The sequence below is a fragment of the Carassius carassius genome, chromosome 48, assembly GCF_963082965.1.
Source record: "Carassius carassius chromosome 48, fCarCar2.1, whole genome shotgun sequence".
NCBI classification, from domain to species: domain Eukaryota; kingdom Metazoa; phylum Chordata; class Actinopteri; order Cypriniformes; family Cyprinidae; genus Carassius; species Carassius carassius.
Genome location: NC_081802.1, coordinates 1297497 through 1315722, shown reverse-complemented (window position 1 = coordinate 1315722; position 18226 = coordinate 1297497). Strand labels below are relative to the sequence as shown.

The 18226-nt window shown below is 36.6% G+C and overlaps 2 protein-coding genes across 3 annotated transcripts; one reads left to right on the top strand and one right to left on the bottom strand.

Moving 5' to 3' along the window:
* Positions 1 to 67: 67 nt before the first annotated feature.
* Positions 68 to 3173, bottom strand: LOC132131053 (large ribosomal subunit protein eL36). Of its 2 annotated transcripts, none has more exons than XM_059542975.1 (4): positions 3049 to 3173; positions 2595 to 2689; positions 1339 to 1473; positions 68 to 196 (listed from the first exon to the last, which is right to left on the bottom strand). In XM_059542975.1, exons 2-4 carry the CDS (start codon positions 2685 to 2687, stop codon positions 107 to 109), a joined length of 318 nt encoding a protein of 105 aa, XP_059398958.1. In that variant the 5' UTR covers positions 2688 to 2689; positions 3049 to 3173; the 3' UTR covers positions 68 to 106. The 2 variants fall into 2 exon arrangements, with proteins under 2 accessions (XP_059398958.1, XP_059398959.1); XM_059542976.1 differs by lacking the exon at positions 3049 to 3173 and adding an exon at positions 2882 to 3006.
* A 670-nt stretch (positions 3174 to 3843) lies between these two features.
* LOC132131918 (lamin-B2-like) lies at positions 3844 to 17182 on the top strand. Its single transcript, XM_059544086.1, has 12 exons — positions 3844 to 4271; positions 5827 to 5963; positions 7334 to 7490; positions 7568 to 7693; positions 8752 to 8922; positions 9001 to 9126; positions 9391 to 9611; positions 12347 to 12584; positions 14628 to 14735; positions 14819 to 14938; positions 15015 to 15095; positions 15170 to 17182. The coding sequence occupies exons 1-12, from the start codon at positions 4056 to 4058 to the stop codon at positions 15209 to 15211; spliced, it is 1743 nt and encodes a 580-aa protein (XP_059400069.1). The 5' UTR covers positions 3844 to 4055; the 3' UTR covers positions 15212 to 17182.
* Positions 17183 to 18226: the final 1044 nt, after the last annotated feature.

Sequence of the window (18226 nt, the reverse complement as noted above, 5' to 3'; positions counted from 1 at the left end):
TTGACTGTGGTGTTTTCAGTTACTCCAGTCGACTGATGCATCTCAATGAAGCACAGGAGACTAAAGCTTGTTTTCACACATACAGATTTATTCATCATTACACAGGCTACTCTTTCTTAGCAGCAGCTTTCCTCATCGCGGCCAGAATGTTGCTGAGCTCTTCCCTCTTTCTCTTGGCGCGGATGTGAGTTCCCACCTGCACACACACAATGAAAAACAACCAGATCATGAGGATATTGTACTGAATATAACTTAGTGGTTGCTACATGTAAACAAGGTAAGAAGCAGGATCATTCTAGTTATGACAGTTAATTGAAAAGAGAAAAAAATTATATATATATATATATATATATATATAATTTCAGCTAAAACATCTAATTTATATTTAAAAATATATAATGCAAGAAATTGAAATCTAATTCAAAATAAAAGTAATTAAAAAATAAAATACAATCTAATAAGCAAAAATAAAAATCTAATTCAAAAGCAATATTAAAAATATATAATGCAATAATTTAATTGAAATTAATACATTTGATTGAAAAAATTAAAATACAATAAATATGCAAAAATAAATTCAATTCAAAATAAGAAATCTTAATCTATAATGCAATAATTTAATGGAAATCTAATTAAATTAAAATAGTCTAATATGCAAAAAAACTGAATATTAATAAAGACTTTAAAAGCATCTCGAAACTAAAATAACTTAATTGAAACCTAATAATTTTTTTAAATACAAATTTGCAAAAATAATGTAATTCAAAAGCAATAAAAAAAAATCTTACAAATATATAATGCAATTTAATTGAAATCTAATTCAAAATAAAAAAAATCTACTTAATTGAAAATTAAATACAATCTAATATGCATAAAAATCTCATTGAAAAGCAATAAATTAATCTTAAATATAGAATGCAATAATTTAATAAAAATTATTTTAAAAAATTAAATACAATCTAATATGGAGAAATGTCAGTAACAACCTTTAGTATCAGAGAACAACAGAATCTGAACTAAACGTTTTAATTATATATAAAAAAAAAGAATTACAAAATCATATTTCTTGTCCCAACAATAACATTTTTTTTTTAAGTTGTAAAAATTGTTTACAAAATTGTAAAAGTTGTTTCAAATGTTTTTATTCCAAGCATGATCCGCCTAACCAATATATAACCAAACTAAATACAAAAAAAAAGGCCAATTTTGTCTGGCACGATTTGCGATGCGATTAAAGCTTTGATGGGAAAACAAAAAAGTGAATTTTTTCAGCTTTTTAGGGACATTTCTTCCCACTATTACACTACAAGTCGCTTATAAATGAAATTGAGCTCGTACCCGTTTCTTGATGAACTTGAGCGCACGCTTGTCTTTGGACACCTTCAGCAGCTCCATCGCGCGCCTCTCGTAGGGCGCGAAACCGCACACCTCGCGGATCATGTCACGCACGAACTTGGTGTGTTTGGTCAGACGCTGGAACACAAGAACAAGGTCACTTTAACCTGCTAACTGTCAGTTCCAGTTTTTAAGCATAGACTTGAAAATGACATTTCCAACTATAAATGTTGAATGCTTTGGTCCACCGACTTGAGGTTGGTCTCTTTTTAAAGCAGATTATTGTAAAAGTGAAAAAAAGTTATAAAGATTATATAACAAAAGTTATGGACATTTACGTTTATGAAAATATAATTTAAATATTTACAAACATGTTTTACTCTAAAACTGCTAGAAAATCCAAACCAAAATTAAAAGTTATGTTACACAAGGTTGATGTGAGATTTTGTTTGGGCGTAGTACCAAACTTTTCCACTAGATGACCATCAAACCCCATTATTAACCATTTAAGGGCGACTTCATTACCATAAATGGTTTGTGACCTGAAACATTTTTACATACTTCTCTCAATATTTAAGTAGTAGACATCACAATCAGAAGCATTAAGGGTCAGTATGTCAGTATTTGATTTCAATTTGACCTCAAAAACACATTAGAGACTTGCTACGAGAACCCTGGACTTGCGTTATAGTTCACAATGCATCAAAAAAGAAAAAGCTATTGCTTATTCTAACCATTCAAAAAACACACTTTTAGACCTTTAAAAAAAAAAAATCTATATATATATATATATACACACATACATACATACACACACAATGGATGTTATCTTTTGAAAACTCTCCTTGAAAAGGAATAAGGATTTTTCATGATTTCATCTATGCTGAATTTCATCTATCACTTTTTCAAAGTAAAGGTCAGAACACACTCTCTGACTCTGATGAGTAAGTACTCTTCTTGCATATTAATAAATTTGTTGCTCTGTAATATATTTCAAAAATCACCAGACACCAAATATCAAAATTACAGTCTTTATGCTTTCCAACGATATACAGTTTGTCAAGATTACTTTTGGTTCAGACTAAGATATTACGGTTTAAAACATGTAATGGCAAATAGACCCACCGGCGGGCCAGTGGTAGTTAACGGGTTAAAAGATGCTCTGCTCTGGTTTCTGAAGGCTTGAATTCAGCTAAACGAGTTTGAAGGTTAAACCAATCTTTAAAATTAAGGTTTAGAAAGTGATAGATGTGACTCACGCCTCTCCTGCGGCTCTGCTTGGGCTTGGAGAGGTTTTTGGTCACTGGATGGCCTTTATTAAGACCAACCGCCATAGGATACCTGATGGCCATGTCTGTGGAGAGAGAAAAACAAGATTTTATATAACATCATTGATGTGAAAACACTGTCATGTGTGCTGAGGCGGCCGACTGAACAGCTTAAAGTCAGGATATATTATAATATTCCATAATAAGTGCGAATATGTCACATTTATATTATATATATTGCGGTTCATTTATTATGACAGCGGTAAAGTCGCGGATACCTGAGGTGGAAAACCAACAAACATCGCGGTTTAGTTTCACAAATAATGGCTGGAGATCGCTCGGTTTGAGTTATATTAAAAAAACGAGGGATTTTGGGATGGTTTGGGACGCGATTGATAAGATATCAACGGGATTTTATCACTCGAGGTTCTCTAGTGATTCATACCTGCGCTTTGCTAATGGCGTCCAGACCGGAAGGACCGCTGCGGGGCGGAAGCTGCCCTTTCACGCGCGACAGCAAGAAAAGAGTTCGCGGGAAAAATAAGTGGCGCCGCCTAGAAGAGACTAAACGGTCTTTTGGAGTTCGTCTTTACGAGAGATTACTTTAAAGTTATTATTTTAATGCATGTGTTTTTTTTAACCCTAATAATAAAAGAACCATTCTATTAAGTAAAATCAATGTGACAATTAAATCACATTTTATTTTCATTCTGCATTCTTTCTCTAAATAGGAAAATAATACAAATAATAATAAAAGAAAAAAATATTGCTTATTTTTATTATGAATTATATTTTTTTTATATTTATATTATTTTGTTGGATGTTTCCGAATATACTTGGCATTACAATTCCAAAAATAAAAAAAGCTTTTATTAGGTTTTTTAAACGCTTTTAATTGCCTTTAAAAGTCTCCTTGGTTGTTTTTGTAGTATTTTAATTTTGTTTCAAATTGAAATTGAAAAATCAATGCGTGAATCATGTGCCACAAACAAAAGTAAAAAAAAAAAAAGATAAAACACAAAACATAGTTAAAAAAAAAGTCGTTTCCACCTCGTTGTTCGTGAATTATAAGCAAAAAAAAAATTCGTTAAGGCTCTTCGAAAATCTAAACAATATTATTTTAATATAAAAATAATGACAGACATAGTTGTTGGAGGTTTTGGGGTTTCGTACTACAACTCCCATAACCACTTTGGCGGAATTTTGGCGCGGTTTTATGTTAGCAGCGCGGCGGCCATTTTCTTTTCACACCTCCGTGTCAGAGACAGCCAACCAGGACTTGGACTACAAAACACGGTTTCATTCAAAAACTCACAAAACAGACAAAAACTACCAAACACCACCGGAAACCGTTCCAAGTGCGACTCGGAGGCCGCTGCGTACACCGGGCCGAAGTGGAACTGGGGAGGAAGTGTTTATTTGAGCTGAAGTGGATCTCTAGCGTGAAGCGATATGGCGACCGCAACCCCGAGCCGCGAGTCGAGTCGCGCGACTGCCGCCCAAACCCCGCTAAGCCCCGCGCGGATCACGCGCCTGCAGGAGAAAGAGGAGCTGAGCGCGCTCAACGACCGCCTGGCCGTCTACATCGACCGCGTGCGCTCCCTGGAGCTCGAGAACGACCGGCTGCTCGTCAAAGTCTCCGAGAAGGAGGAAGTCTCGACCAGAGAGGTGCGGAGCCGTTCCTTTGTGCTGCGTTCACGAGCGATAGATCTGCCTGTTCGAGCAATGATCCGTTCCGAAGCGTTTAACTCGGATTTCTCGTTGACATTGCGTGTAGATTTAGCGCTTCTAGTATGCGTTAAATCATTAAAACGTTAGCAGTGTGTTGAGTGATGGCACAGCATTTGAAAAATCGCGCGAGGAAGTTAACGTTATGCATTTTGACACAATCAAGCAAGTGCATTGAAAACCGTGTTTTGCGAATGCAAATCTATTTTCATAAATGCATTGCATGTAAAAGCAAATGTATGTGAGCTCTATAAAGTGGCCAGTTAACTGTCTCCACATGCCTCTTAAGTTGTGCGTTTTCTTTTTATTTATGCATGGGTTGATCAGTTAGCAATGCGTGTGTGTGTGTGTGTGATCAAATTCACGTTAGAAAGCGTGATTCCTAAACTTTTATGTGTTGTCCTGGACTCCTGAGTGTGTGTTTGGGCGTTTTCCTCAAAGTCTGGGAGTGGCCAGATGCACTTTTGAAATTTGAATCTGATCTGAATGGTGACCGCATCAAACTGCACCCCTCATAGATCAGACATGAGGAAAGAAATGGCTTAAATGCGGTTTAAAGTCTTGTTTTCTGTCATGCACTTTCCTCTCAAACTTAGTTTATTTACTAATAATGTCTGCTAGTAACTTAGTTGCTCAAGGACTTGTAGGCTCCTGAAATCATCTTGTTGTTATGTGTTTGAATCAGTGTTTTTTTTTTTTGTGGCATCATTGATGCAAGTTCCGAGTGCATTTTAATAATAATAAAAAAAGGTCTTTCAGTATTTTTTAAAAGGTCTTTCAGTGCCTTATCAAGTCAAATTTTCCTTGGTTGTTTTTGTAGTACAAGCGTAATATTTATTTATTTATAAGGCATATTTGTGTTACAATGTTTCAAATTGCACTGAAATGTAAGAAAAAAAATCATTGTGTTAATTTTCAACCACCAACAGAAGTAAAAATATGGACAACGCGAAACCTTACTATAGGTTAAAAGAAAGAATAAAAGTTTACTATACTATAATATATATTATAAAAAAATGTTTAATCTTGTTGATTGTAAATTATAAGCCACACACAAATGTAAACGAAATATGAAAAAATGTGCAAAAAAGTTAAATGAGCTAAAGAGAAACATTTTGTTTTAGAAATGGGCTTCTTTTTTTTTTACCTTAATTTAAAGTTTTAGTAAGTGATTGTGAGTTTTTGTCATTTTTAATGTATATATTAATGTTTATTAATTTTAGCTTTAGTATTTCAACTTAAACTAAATAAAAATTATCGTATAGTGTTTACATTTTTTTTAATTAGTTTATTTTGTTTTGTTTTACTACTAAAATTAAATATAAATAAAAATGTGTCATGTTAAAACGAGTGTATTTCTTACGTTTATACAATAAACTTCAAATACGTTTTTAAAATCGTTTATCTTATTTAAAAAAAAAAAATTTAAAAGCGCGAAAGTTTGTTTTTCCTGCTTTAATTTAACGATGATACTGATGGTGTGTTTTTCGCTTAGGTGTCTGGGATTAAGACTCTTTATGAGGCCGAGCTCGCGGACACCAGGCGAGTGCTTGACGAAACGGCGCGGGAACGAGCCAAACTTCAGATCGATCTGGGAAAAGCCAACTCTGATCTCGAGGAGGTCACACGCAAGTGAGTACGACTCAAAAACACACTTGTTATGTGAAAACACCCTTCCCATTATAAATCAGAGAGTTCCAGTCCTTGATTCTGATTGGCTGAGCCAAACATACACCTTTGTTTACATTTGTGTGTTGCTCGGCAACCACTTTCTTAGAACCACACCTGTTTCTGAGAAGCTACATTATTTGGTGGAAGAATACTGTTTTTATTAATATCATTACACTTTATTTACTCTGTTTTATTTTGTGAAACCTTACTAGCCGTTTTATAAAAGCAATAAGCCCCATGAAGCGTCATGCCTATGTTATAAATTCACTGTAAACCACGGCTTCACTGTGCTTATTGCTTTAGTTTAATTACCCATAAGGCTTTAAGTAAGTGGTCTTTAAACATAAGTTGGGCTTAACTAACCTGGTTTAAACCCGCTTCCATCTGCTGCTTTGTATAATTCGACTAGAACAGAACTTGCATGCATTTGCTTAAGATGTCATGTTCGGTTGATCTCGTGGCTAATGAGCGCAAATAAACAGGAAGTGGCTGTTGCAAGGTGCCTGATTGTGGGCGACTGGTTTACCCACAGCAGTGTGTGTGTAACATCTGTAACTTGTCACGCAGATTACACCAGCTTTATCTGCATTTGGGGAGAATCTGAATTACGTTATATGAAATGTTAGCGAAGCTCGTGTCGTAGCTACTGAAAAAAAATATAGGAAATAATTTGAAGAGGGATTAAATGTTTTGTTTCACTGAGAAGCGTGTGAAACCCAGCCCTCATTAATATGATTCTAATTTGCGATAAATACTGTAAAGTATATTTATTTTAATAAAAGCCAACAGTATTGTTTTATATAATATAATATCACATTATTAATACTGTGGTCTGTATTAAATTTATATCTTACATTTATCGTTTACATTTAAAAAGTATATTTCTAGTAATATTTGTTACTATATTAATAAAATAAATTAATAATTTTTCATGTGGGTTGTATTGTTTGTATTTTACTTTTATCATCTATATTTAAAGGGTGTATTTTTATTAAATTTGTTTAACTTTGTTTTCTTCTAATGTTTCTATTTGTAGTTTTTAAAAACCTTTTGTTTTTGACATTTTTATGTATCATTAATTGTATATTGCGTATTTTTATGATATGTTTACGTTTTATATCTTGTTGCGTTTTTATTTCGTTATAATAACTTATTTACTATTTTAGCTAATTTACTATTATTGTTATATCGTAGTACAGTTAAAGCTCTACTTTATACATCTTTATTCACACCGTCTAACGGATGAATTAAATTAATTCCAAAAACATGATTAATCCACTGACAGCCGTTGTTAAAGATCGATTTTGACTCTTTTTGAATTTGTTTTCCAGCTTTAAGAAGAAGGATGGAGACCTGGCTCTGGCTCAGTCTCGGCTCAAGGAACTGGAAGCGCAGTACAACAAGAAAGAGGCGGCTCTTAACACGGCCCTCAGCGAGAACAACTCCCTGTCTGCCGAACTCGCCGACCTCAAGACTCAGCTGGCCAAAGTAAGTCCCTCAAGCCACATTTCAGCCTCCTCGGCTTCAGAACGAGGTCTAACGGAGGCGTTCGTCTCCTGTTTCAGGCTGAAGACGCTCACGGCGTGGCTAAGAAACAGCTGGAGACGGAGACGCTAGCACGGGTGGATCTGGAAAACCGCTGCCAGAGTCTGACAGAGGAGCTGGAGTTCAGGAAGAGCATGTTTGAGGAGGTCAGTTTAATGGTGTCAAAATAAAAGTCCCAATGGTGTCAAAATAAAAGTCTGGATAAAATATTGGCCAATTAGTTAATGCGAGACATTGCAGGCAAAAAATCATGCACCTGTTAATTTTTTGATTTTGGGCTTTTTGGCCTAAAGTTCACTTTAAGTGTTTTTTCAGACTAATGGAAAGAAAACATCCAAAAGACACCGTTACATGTTCCTTTTATAGCGCTTTATCTATTTGTGTCAATAGATTTCAAATATAATACATATTTTTAAAGGCTGTTCTCAAAATAAGTTTTTTCTCCAACACTGAGCCATAAATCTCCAATTCAGTGGCACTTACACACAACAGACTTTACTTAATTACTCCTGTCTATATTCTGAAGGTTTTTACTGAGGGATTTGTTCCTATATAACTTTCTTGATTATAATAATGGAAATATAATAATGGAAATATATTGTTTTCTGGCTGTTTAAAGTGTTTTCTGAATTATGGAGTGACTTAAAAAGGGATACCCGGAGTTCCCTTTGTATGTCAAAAAAAATTAAACAAGAATTTTGAAATCGACTTCATGTGAATTAGTGCATATTTAATTAAATAACGCCCATTTGCATTTACATTTATGCATTTAGAAAATCAGAAATCAGAATCAGAAAGAGCTTTATTGCCAAGTATGCTTGCGCATACAAGGAATTTGTTTTAGTGACATAAGCTTCCAGTAAACAGAGACAACAACACACAGACAAAAAAAAAAAAAAAAAATTTTACAGGAGAATTACAAATTGGCAAATGAATAAGTGTATAAACAATTGTGCTATAAATGATTTAGCAGACGCTTTTATCCCAAGTGACTTTTTACCACTATGTGTTTCCTGGGAATCGAACCCAGAACCTTTTGCGCTGCTAACACAATGCTCTACCACTGAGCCACAGGGACATTTGCACATTTAAACATATTTAGTAAAGTATTAATTATTAGTTAATTTCACCTGCAATTTCGGCCAACCATTGCTTTCTAGTCAATCTGTGCCCAGGTCAGATGTAACACGTGTGTGTGATGCAGGAGGTGCGTGAGACTCGCCGGCATCGTGAGAAGCGTATGGTGGAGGTGGACTCGGGCGTACGGCAGGACTACGAGTTCAAGCTAGCGCAGGCGCTGCAGGATCTGCGCAGACAGCACGAGGAGCAAGTGCAGATCTACAAGGACGAGCTCCAGCAGACCTTCAGGGCCAAAGTCAGAAACACTAGCTTCACAAATAAACTCGCTGTTGGAAACGTGGTTTGTGTGTGAACTAAAATCTTGTCTCTGCAGCTGGATAACGCCAAGGTGTCGTCTGACATGAACGATAAGGCAGTGCTCACGGCCCGCGAGGAGCTCCAGGAAGCTCACATGAGGATCGAGGGCCTGAGCTATCAGCTCAGCGCTCTGCAGAAACAGGTACAGATGGCCTAAAGCTAAAGTCTAAATGTCCAAATTGAAAGCCTTTTGAGTTTAAACTTCTGTTCTCTTTGAGTTCTCCTGTAGTGTTAGAGGAAAACACCACACTGTTGTGCTGAATAGTGGTCGACCGATATGTGCCAAATATCGGCCGATATATTGGCCTTGGCTATATATCGGTCGACCACAAATACTGAGCAGCAGAAATGGCCTGATGAATTGCTACCCGTCATTCACAACTTGTTTTTTGTCGCCCCACCGCAGGCGTCTGCCGCTGAGGAGCGCATCCGCGAGCTAGAGGACATGCTATCCAGCGACCGGGACAAGTATCGCCGACAGCTGGATGACAAAGAGCGTGAGATGGCCGAGCTGAGGGAGTGCATGCAGCAGCAGCTCAACGAGTACCAGGAGCTGCTGGACGTCAAACTGGCCCTGGACATGGAGATCAACGCCTACAGGAAGCTGCTGGAGGGCGAGGAGGACAGGTGAGCATCTACAGGACCCACGTCTTTAAACGCTCAAACTAATAATCATGTAGAAATGGAGGCCAAGTGAGCTGCCATCCTAAACAGCATTTTTGGGCGTTTGGCTTTTGAAACCCATTCAGACAGGCCAGGTTTGGGGAGTGCGATATATCATCTACGATAATATCATAAGTGTCTAAACTATATGCGATTTGAGATGTAGGTTAGACTACTGCACGAGCGCATTTAGAGTTCACGCTTTCACTGCGTGATTAAGTTTGTTAAAATACATTTACAATTCCCACAAAATTAGAGATAATGGTGCAAATATTTTCCCCGTATGATTTTTTTTATATGTATATCTTCTGAAATGGGTAATATAAAGAGTACAGTTTTTTTTTCTCCAAGACCGTCTCATAAACAGTTAATATTAATTCACTCACATTTTACACACAGCAGTTCTTTTTTAGTCAATGAAAATAGTATCAAAAAGGGCTGAAACAAACATAATGTGACTGAAGAGCCGATTGCAGAGCTGTTGCAAACTTATCAACATTGCTATGATCAGATGCTTTCTTAACCGCTGTTTTCTCACCACTGTCATTTGTTGTGTTTATTTAATTATTTAGAGTAAAGTGCACAGGACATTTTTACAGATTCATTTAAACTCTGCTTCAGGTTCGGAGTCTCCTCTTGAATTTCATCTGTGAGAGCTGAATACAGCACCACACTGGTCAAACAGTGTTATTGCAGGCTCTTACAGTTCATATGAGATCAATTTGACAACAAAAATATTAGTCGACAGACTAATCATTTTAGCCCTAGTTTCAAATTAAGCCACAGCAGAACTCTTTTGCGTTACTGAATCAAATAATCGGTTGAATGAGTGATTCAGTGACTCGCCCCAAAATTATATCACTATATAATATCACTATTGAAATTTTTTTTTTTAAACATCAAAACGTTAACTATGCATTTATAACTGCATTAATGTTCTGCATTAAACAGTCTGTTTTGGTTCATGTAAACGACACTTCAGATGCAGATCCTGTGCCATCTCTGTATCACAGACACAAAAATTTGTTGATACCGATTTCATTAGATTGTGTAGTTTCTTACTGTTTAAACTGATTGATTAAATGTAAGTATTTGACCCCAAAAAAATGATGCATACATTTAATTACGTAAAAAAAAATAGCCTTATAAAGGTAAAAATGCCCACAAAAGGTAAAAATCTATTTAAACTTCTTTTACTCCTGCAAACTAACCACCGTACAAAATGTGTGTAACATGCTCAACAACATATCTTCAACGTATTATCGAAAATATTCTAGAAAACATTGAGATTTTTTGTCATTATCGCGCACCCTTTCCTGTGGCCAAAAGTGCTGCTTATTGAGAAAGCATCAGAAAGTATCAAACACATTGGAGTAAGTTTCTCATGTGTCTGATGTCCAGAATGCTTCAAAACTGACTTCAAGACCTAAGAATGCTGTACCTTGTCTACAAATGGTGACATGTTAACTTATGAAACGTGTTTGAACACGAGTATTAGGCAGATTACTAGGGTTTTCTAGTGCTTTAGACAAGTCTGTGGGAAAAAAATGCCATCAAGGTAGGAAGCCACTTGGTTTTGTGACACAATCAAGCATTTGTCAACGATGCACACAAACTAGGTGTTGTTGAGTGTTTTGCATCTGTTGATTATTATCGTCTTTCATGGATAGCTGCAGTCCATAACTTGTTCAGAAACGGCAAACACTTTTCACATTTTTTTGTGCTTCATACTTGACATACTTGATGTGTCTGAAGAGCAGGGTAGGTTGTAAAATGTCACGCTGGAATGATAATTGTATGTTTCACTCATACTCGAGCGAACCGAAAGCGGCTCTGTCGAAAAACATGAGCCCAGAGAGTTAATTTAACAGGAAGACTTGAAGACCAGGCAGCTTAGACCATCTGGGAGATTGAGACGAATTAAAGATAGTCTGCAGTTGAGATATTTGGAGCACAGATGATAGGATGGAAAGGTAAGATGACAGCGAAGTCGTGTAAACATTTCGTTTTATTAGGGATGCACAATATTATCGGTTCAATATCGGTATTAGCCGATAATGGCCTAAAGTGCGAATATCGGCATCGGCCCGATATTAAAAAAATATGCCAATAAGAGGATTAACTCAGTGTGCTAGCGATTACATCACGTAAACGGTGTGGTCTTCTTGAAGTGAGCTTTTGCATGAATGATGATTAGATTCACTGTTTTAGATCCCTGCATTTAATTAAAAAAATGTACGTACAAAGATGAATCATTCAGTGTGTGATAGTCAAAATGAAAACAAAATACACATATCAACAAGAAGCTTGTGTTTCTGAATAATGCATGTTCGATCTCATAAAATCACGAGTGTATTTTGATTTAAAAGTCAGAAGCTATAGCTGAATAAAAAAAGTCAAACATATTTATAAATTAATTTCATATATCCAGTTTTATTCATTCAATGTGTAATTTTTTTTTTTTTTTTCTTTTTTCAAATCTAACCATAATTTCTGCACCGGAGACTTGTTGTTTTTAAACAAAAGAAAATATATCGGTATCGGCCAAAATGAGTTTAAAAATATCGGATATTAGCAAGAATCCAATATCGTGCATCCCTAGTTTTAATGGTGCGGTTCATCTTTTCTATATTTACTTTTTACAATCACATACGTGATTTCCTGTTTGTTTAAACGCATGTGCGTCCCGTCTCCTCTAGGCTGAAGTTGTCCCCCAGCCCGTCCTCACGGGTCACAGTGTCCCGCACCACAGCGAGCAGCACTTCTTCGTCTTCACGTGGCTCCCGTGCCAAGAGAAAGCGTGTGGAGCTGGAGGAAGCGTCCACCACTGCTCCTAAAGTCCAGATCAGTCAGGAGGCCGAAGCGACAGGAAGCGTCAGTATCGAGGAAATCGACCTGGAGGGGAAATCTGTGACCCTCAGGAACAACTCTGACAAGGTACAGTCAATGGGGAGTTTGGGGAGAACGTAATAAATATCACATTACACAAGTTTCCCTTGATGTATTAAGTGAATACACTTCAGACATTTTGGGCTATTTTTTTTTTTTTATATAAAATGAAGTGGAAAGAAACCACTTTTTGTTATGTTTTATTGCACTCTGTATGCAGATTATTTCAGATTCAGGTTTTTTCATATCATGCGTTTGATTTTATTATTCTACTTATTGCATCTTTATATTTCAGTTCTAATACATATCTTTAATGAGTTTATATCTCCACTTCAACAGCATTTAAACTTAGTTTTATTCCTATGTTTTAAGTTTTTACAGAAGGGTTTGTTCATATATCATTCAACTGATTTTATACAAGCTAGTGAGTTGCCAACCATGACAGCATTTTTGAGCATTTTAGCTTTTAAATAGTGTGCAAAAATACTTGCTAGGCTTTCAACGTCCCTTCTAACATGCCTTTGGCCAAAAGTGCCAGCCATCAAGGAAGTACATTTCTTTACGTTTTTTTTTTTCTCCACATTCAGCAGCACTTAAATACACCAAACTTTACAGTTTTAATCCTGACTATATTTTGAAGGTGTTTATTGAGGGGGTTGATCATACATTTTATTTCTAAAAACTTTTTTTTCTTCTGGCATCTGGCAATTTTTCTGATTTGTGGAGTCAGAAGTTAAATCCAAAGTGATCTCTATAAAAATGTATATCTAAAAAAAAATGTAACCTGGCTTCTGTTCTGGAAAGTATGCAAATTAGTGCATATTTAATTAGACTATGCCTCATTTAAAATATTTAAATATACAATTTCACAAAACTTAAAGAGTAACTAAACCCTAAACCAACTTTTTTTAGTTAGTGATCTATAAGAATGGGGCTTTATTAGTCCTGTTCATTGATTCGAGTAACTTTTTTGACATTTGAGTATAAAGTGTTTTAATTCTACAATATATGGTGTAAAAACGTCTGAGTGCTGCCCTCTTCAGGTTGAACGGTGGCTACTGCAGTTGATTTTTCCTATTGGATGTTGCGGTGGCAAGTGACGTAAGCAGTTTCCAGCTCACCACGCCCCTTGGTACGAGCTACCACGCCCTTGGCAGTATAAAACCATCAAAATCACTGTAGTGAGTCAGGAGCTGGAATTGCGAGTATTGGTAACGACCAGGATAGACTAATATAGCATCTATTTAGCATAGCAATTATATAGTTATAGGGATTGCTTCTCCAACGCAATGGAGGTGGAAATGGGCTTCTCCACACAGCTCGCGCTGAAAAGCGATGCGGTGCGGGAGTTAAGACCGCAGTTTGAGCCAGCGGCTCGAATTTATTTGAACAGACACCTCGACACCCTCCACTTCAGGTGAAAGTGGGGGAGAAAAGTCCTCTACTTCAAATGATCGCTCTGTTGCAAAGCTACTTGCGTCATTACAGTCACTCTCCATTTTAGCGTCTCTGAGCAGCTGTCAATCAATCCGTCACTGCGAGTCTCAGGATCACGCCGCGCTCGCTCAGCCCCGCCCTAGGTTCGTCCCCTCTATCTCCGCTGTGATCTGCCCACTTTTCAGCATTTTTCAAATATTGTCAGTGGGTGGAGTCAGGCTCTGACCAGGGGTTTAGTTACCCTTTAATGAAATCAACTACTTAAGTATATGGAAGCCAGTTTCTGCCAATGAATAGAAGATAAAAGGTTATTGTGATGTTCTTTTATCTCACAATTCTGACTTTTTCTCAAAATTACAAGAATAAAACTTGCAATTTTGACTTTTTTTTTTTTTTTTTTCTCGCAATTGCAAGTTTAAATCTCTTGTTTTGACTTTAGGTAAGAAAAGTGAGAAATCACAATTACATTTTATTCAATTTTTTTTAATTCATTGTCAGAAATGGGCTTCCATAGTACGGTGATGTTTAAATAATATTTTACTTTATTGTGCCTTGCTTTCCAAAAGAACAAAGGAAAAAACGAATTCATCGTGTGTGTATGTGTATATATATATATTACATACATATAATATTTTTTTTAAATTCCAAATTTAGGATCAATCTCTGGGCAGCTGGCGACTAAAGAGACAAATTGGTGATGGAGAGGAAATCGCTTATAAATTCAGTCCCAAGTTTGTCCTGAAGGCTGGTCAGACAGTAAATGTAAGCAAATAGGACCGTATTTCATTTAATTTTTTTTCTCTCAGGACGTTGACTAGATTGTTAAACTGTTGGTTCTGTGCAAGGTGTGGGCCGCTGACGCCGGCGTGTCCCACAGTCCTCCTTCAGACCTGCTGTGGAAGAGCCAGAGCTCTTGGGGCACCGGAGAAGAAATCCTCACCTTACTGGTCAATTCAAGCGGAGAGGTATAAAGAACATATTTCTGGCTTTTTTCTTCTTTGTCTTTGAATCCAATTACAAAATGTGAACTTGGGTTTCCAGGAAGTGGCGAAGCGAACGGTCAAGAAAAGCGTGATAGAAATGGAGAACGGTGATGATGATGAAGATCTCTTCCATAAGCAGGTTGGTATTGAACAACTTGAGATCTAGAACGACGATCTTGAGAGGTTGTTATAACCAAATTTGCTCCTTTCCAGGGCGATCCAAAGATCCAATCCAGAGAATGTGCCGTCATGTGATGGAGCCGTGCACCTTTAGTGTTTTCCTCCACACAATTCTATCTTTTTTTGTAGAGCCACTACTTTTGTATTTTTCGAATCATGAGTTCATAACACCCTTCCCTCTATCCTTTATTTGTACGGACCTCATTTGTAAATCCAGTTAATCTTGAGCTGCGGCAAACTATGCTGTTTTCAGCCGCAGATAATCAATGAATAGTCTTTCCAGATGCCCGCCGTAGGAGTCAAAGCACTTCCCAAAGGCGGCGACATCCCAGTACATAGCCTTGGTGAATACCATCTGAGAATGAGTCAAATGACCTGAAATCAGAGAGTGTTTATGCGAGCCGATGACTAATGAATCAGCATATTCATGTCAATGAATAATGTGTTCTCGTCACTGCAGGGTTATGAATGGGGGATTTATTATTATTATTGTTCTGTAGTGCACTATAGCGCGTAACTGACAGCTTAGCGTACCTTATGTTTTTGTGCTTCGCCAACCACATTAACAGGGTGGAAACGAAACCAGATTGTTTCGTTGACTTCTAAACTGTTTAAAGTAATATTATCGATTCATGCTTTACATGGTATTATGTATTTTGGAATCAGTGATCGAGACATTTTTGAAACCAACAACCCCCCCCCCCCATCTAAATAGTCAATGGAAGTTAATGAGTACAGTGTTTCAGAGTTCATTCAAATATTAAAAACACTTTCAGTTTATTCAAATATGAAGGAAAATTCAGGTTAAATGTTTAATTTAATTGAATTTACCATGTGATTAATAGTTATTAAATTCTGCATTGAAATTGGACCAGAATCAATACACTTTTACAAAAGCGCAGATGCTCATGCAGATCCACATAAAAAATGGACAATGAATGAAACCAATTTGACTTGTAAAATATCCCTTTATTTCTTGCTTTGCTCAAATTACAACCTACTTGAGACACTCCAAAAAAAACTAAAACCCGTACTTTATATGCTGAATCCAGTGAGTAATCTGGATCCATCCACCCTGTCGATTTCGGTTGCGTTTAAGTTTTACAATTTGTTTCTTAGACAATTATGCATGTGACAAATATTTTTATAAGAGTGTTACTGTGAGCTCTAGAGTTAATGCTTCAACTTTTCACGCAAACTGCGTAATACAGCAGTTTGGTTTTTAGCTACAATCATATATTTTTGATAGTTTTTTCCTAAGGATTTTTTAAATCCTAGTGCACATGGAGACTTTAAATACATTTAAAACTTACATTAACCGTCTTATAAATTTGTGAATATATTCAGTGTGGTGTGTACAAAAAAAAATGACCTGGGAAGCATTTTAAGAATTTTTTTTTTTAAAGGAAATTCATTGCGTAACTTTTTTATTTTAATGGGGTGATTATCTACGTTTACTTTTTAGGGTTCTTTCGAAGGTTCTTTGAACCAATTGTTTGATAGCATATCAAGGGTAAATTGGGGCACACAGATTTGTTAAATTCAAGAGAAATTGAGTTCAAGTAAAGTTGTATTTGTGTACATTTGTTACTTGGCCTCTGAGCTAATAAAATCTACCTTTTTGTTAAGTTTACTTCATATGACGTGAAATCAAACACATGCACATCTTTGAATTTTAAATGTAGCTTCTTTTACTTACGAACACTGTTTTCATGAGGAAAGTCATTTCCTTGTTCTTTCAGGTTTTATTAGACGGGGCTGTGACTAATGTAACGGATACAATGTGCTTTGGTATATTTAATACGAAATTGTCAATCTGTGATTGTAGTAATCTACTGTAAAGTAAAAGCTGGTATTTGAACTACCATCAAAAGATGATGGCATAAAAAAATGAGCCATAAATTGTGAACTATGAATCCAATTTGTTATGGGATAAATTGTACGAAAGCCTACAAGAGGAGGGCGCCTATCAAAAGCGTCTCATTAATCTATTTTACTTTGATTTGTCTTTTGTATGCAATATCCAATAAATCTTTTACATATTAAGTTGTGCCATTGTCTGTTATGAGAAGCAAACTCTAAATGATTTACCACTTTACTGTGGTTTTAACATAATGTGCCAAAAACACCCATCACAGTAAAAGGCAAACGGCAAGCACCAGGTAAGATTTAAAATTAGTGTTTATAGGTGGTTTATTTGCATTTTTGTTTTTATAATATGGAAGCGACGAGATGGAAATAGTTTCTTGTACGTGGCACAATCAATTTGAGTTATTAATGCATGAATTGTATAGACATCTGTATGTTGCTGTTATGAATAATTCAAGACAATATCATGTTTGAAATGCACAGATGCGCCAAAAAAGTAGTTAAATTGAGGCATTGTTCTGTTATTATTACCATATTCATCAGCATTGTATCAGTCGCCAGTATGTTGTGCATCACCGTTTACCCACTAGAGTGCACCACACTCTTAAAATATGTTTTGATTTATCAACTGATGACAGATGCAATATCTCTGGCTGTTTCTTTTTGATTTGTTTTCACTCTGTGACCTCTATGTGTTAGGTGCTGTTTTCAGCAACGCCTCTGAAAACCCGTAATATTACGTTCTTCACACAGCCAGTGCTAGAAAAGAGAGCAACAAGCTCGTCTTTAGTGTTTCAGGAAAAAAAAAGGGCTTTCAGTGCAGAGCGTGGTGTGTTTGTACCAGACCGCCCACGCACTCAATATCTGCTCTTCCCGCTGTCTCTCAGTCATTAGTGTGCTGCAGTGGGGACCCGGCCGTCTAGACCTTTCTGTTATGCTTGCAGTGAGGAAAGGTCGCTCGTTCTCACTCTGTCTTTCATTCTCTCTCTCTTTCTTCCTCCCACTCACCCCCAATCACACATACGCTGGCCGAGGCTCCCACACACCCACGATTTCAACACCCAGACTGCGCTGGTGAGCCAGAGTGTGGTAAGTGCTCCGCGTTGGACACGTACCAAGTGACTCTGGCTCTTAAAAGCAAACAAATCAACAGGGGAGTGCATACCATTCATACTTAGATGCCCACAATCTACTATACACTCTAATAAAGACCACAAGAGA

What these genes read in the sequence shown, in the direction of transcription:
- LOC132131918 (XM_059544086.1), top strand. Translation starts at nt 4,056, where the DNA reads ATGGCGACCGCAACCCCGAGCCGCGAGTCGAGTCGCGCGACTGCCGCC. An exon ending in TCAGCGCTCTGCAGAAACAG is followed by an intron (nt 9,127 to 9,390) that starts GTACAGATGGCC and finishes GCCCCACCGCAG; the next exon opens with GCGTCTGCCGCTGAGGAGCG. An exon ending in CTGGAGGGCGAGGAGGACAG is followed by an intron (nt 9,612 to 12,346) that starts GTGAGCATCTAC and finishes CGTCTCCTCTAG; the next exon opens with GCTGAAGTTGTCCCCCAGCC.
- LOC132131053 (XM_059542975.1), bottom strand. Translation starts at nt 2,687, where the DNA reads ATGGCCATCAGGTATCCTATGGCGGTTGGTCTTAATAAAGGCCATCCA. An exon ending in AGCAGAGCCGCAGGAGAGGC is followed by an intron (nt 1,474 to 2,594) that starts GTGAGTCACATC and finishes CTTGTGTTCCAG; the next exon opens with CGTCTGACCAAACACACCAA. An exon ending in TCAAGTTCATCAAGAAACGG is followed by an intron (nt 197 to 1,338) that starts GTACGAGCTCAA and finishes GTGTGTGTGCAG; the next exon opens with GTGGGAACTCACATCCGCGC.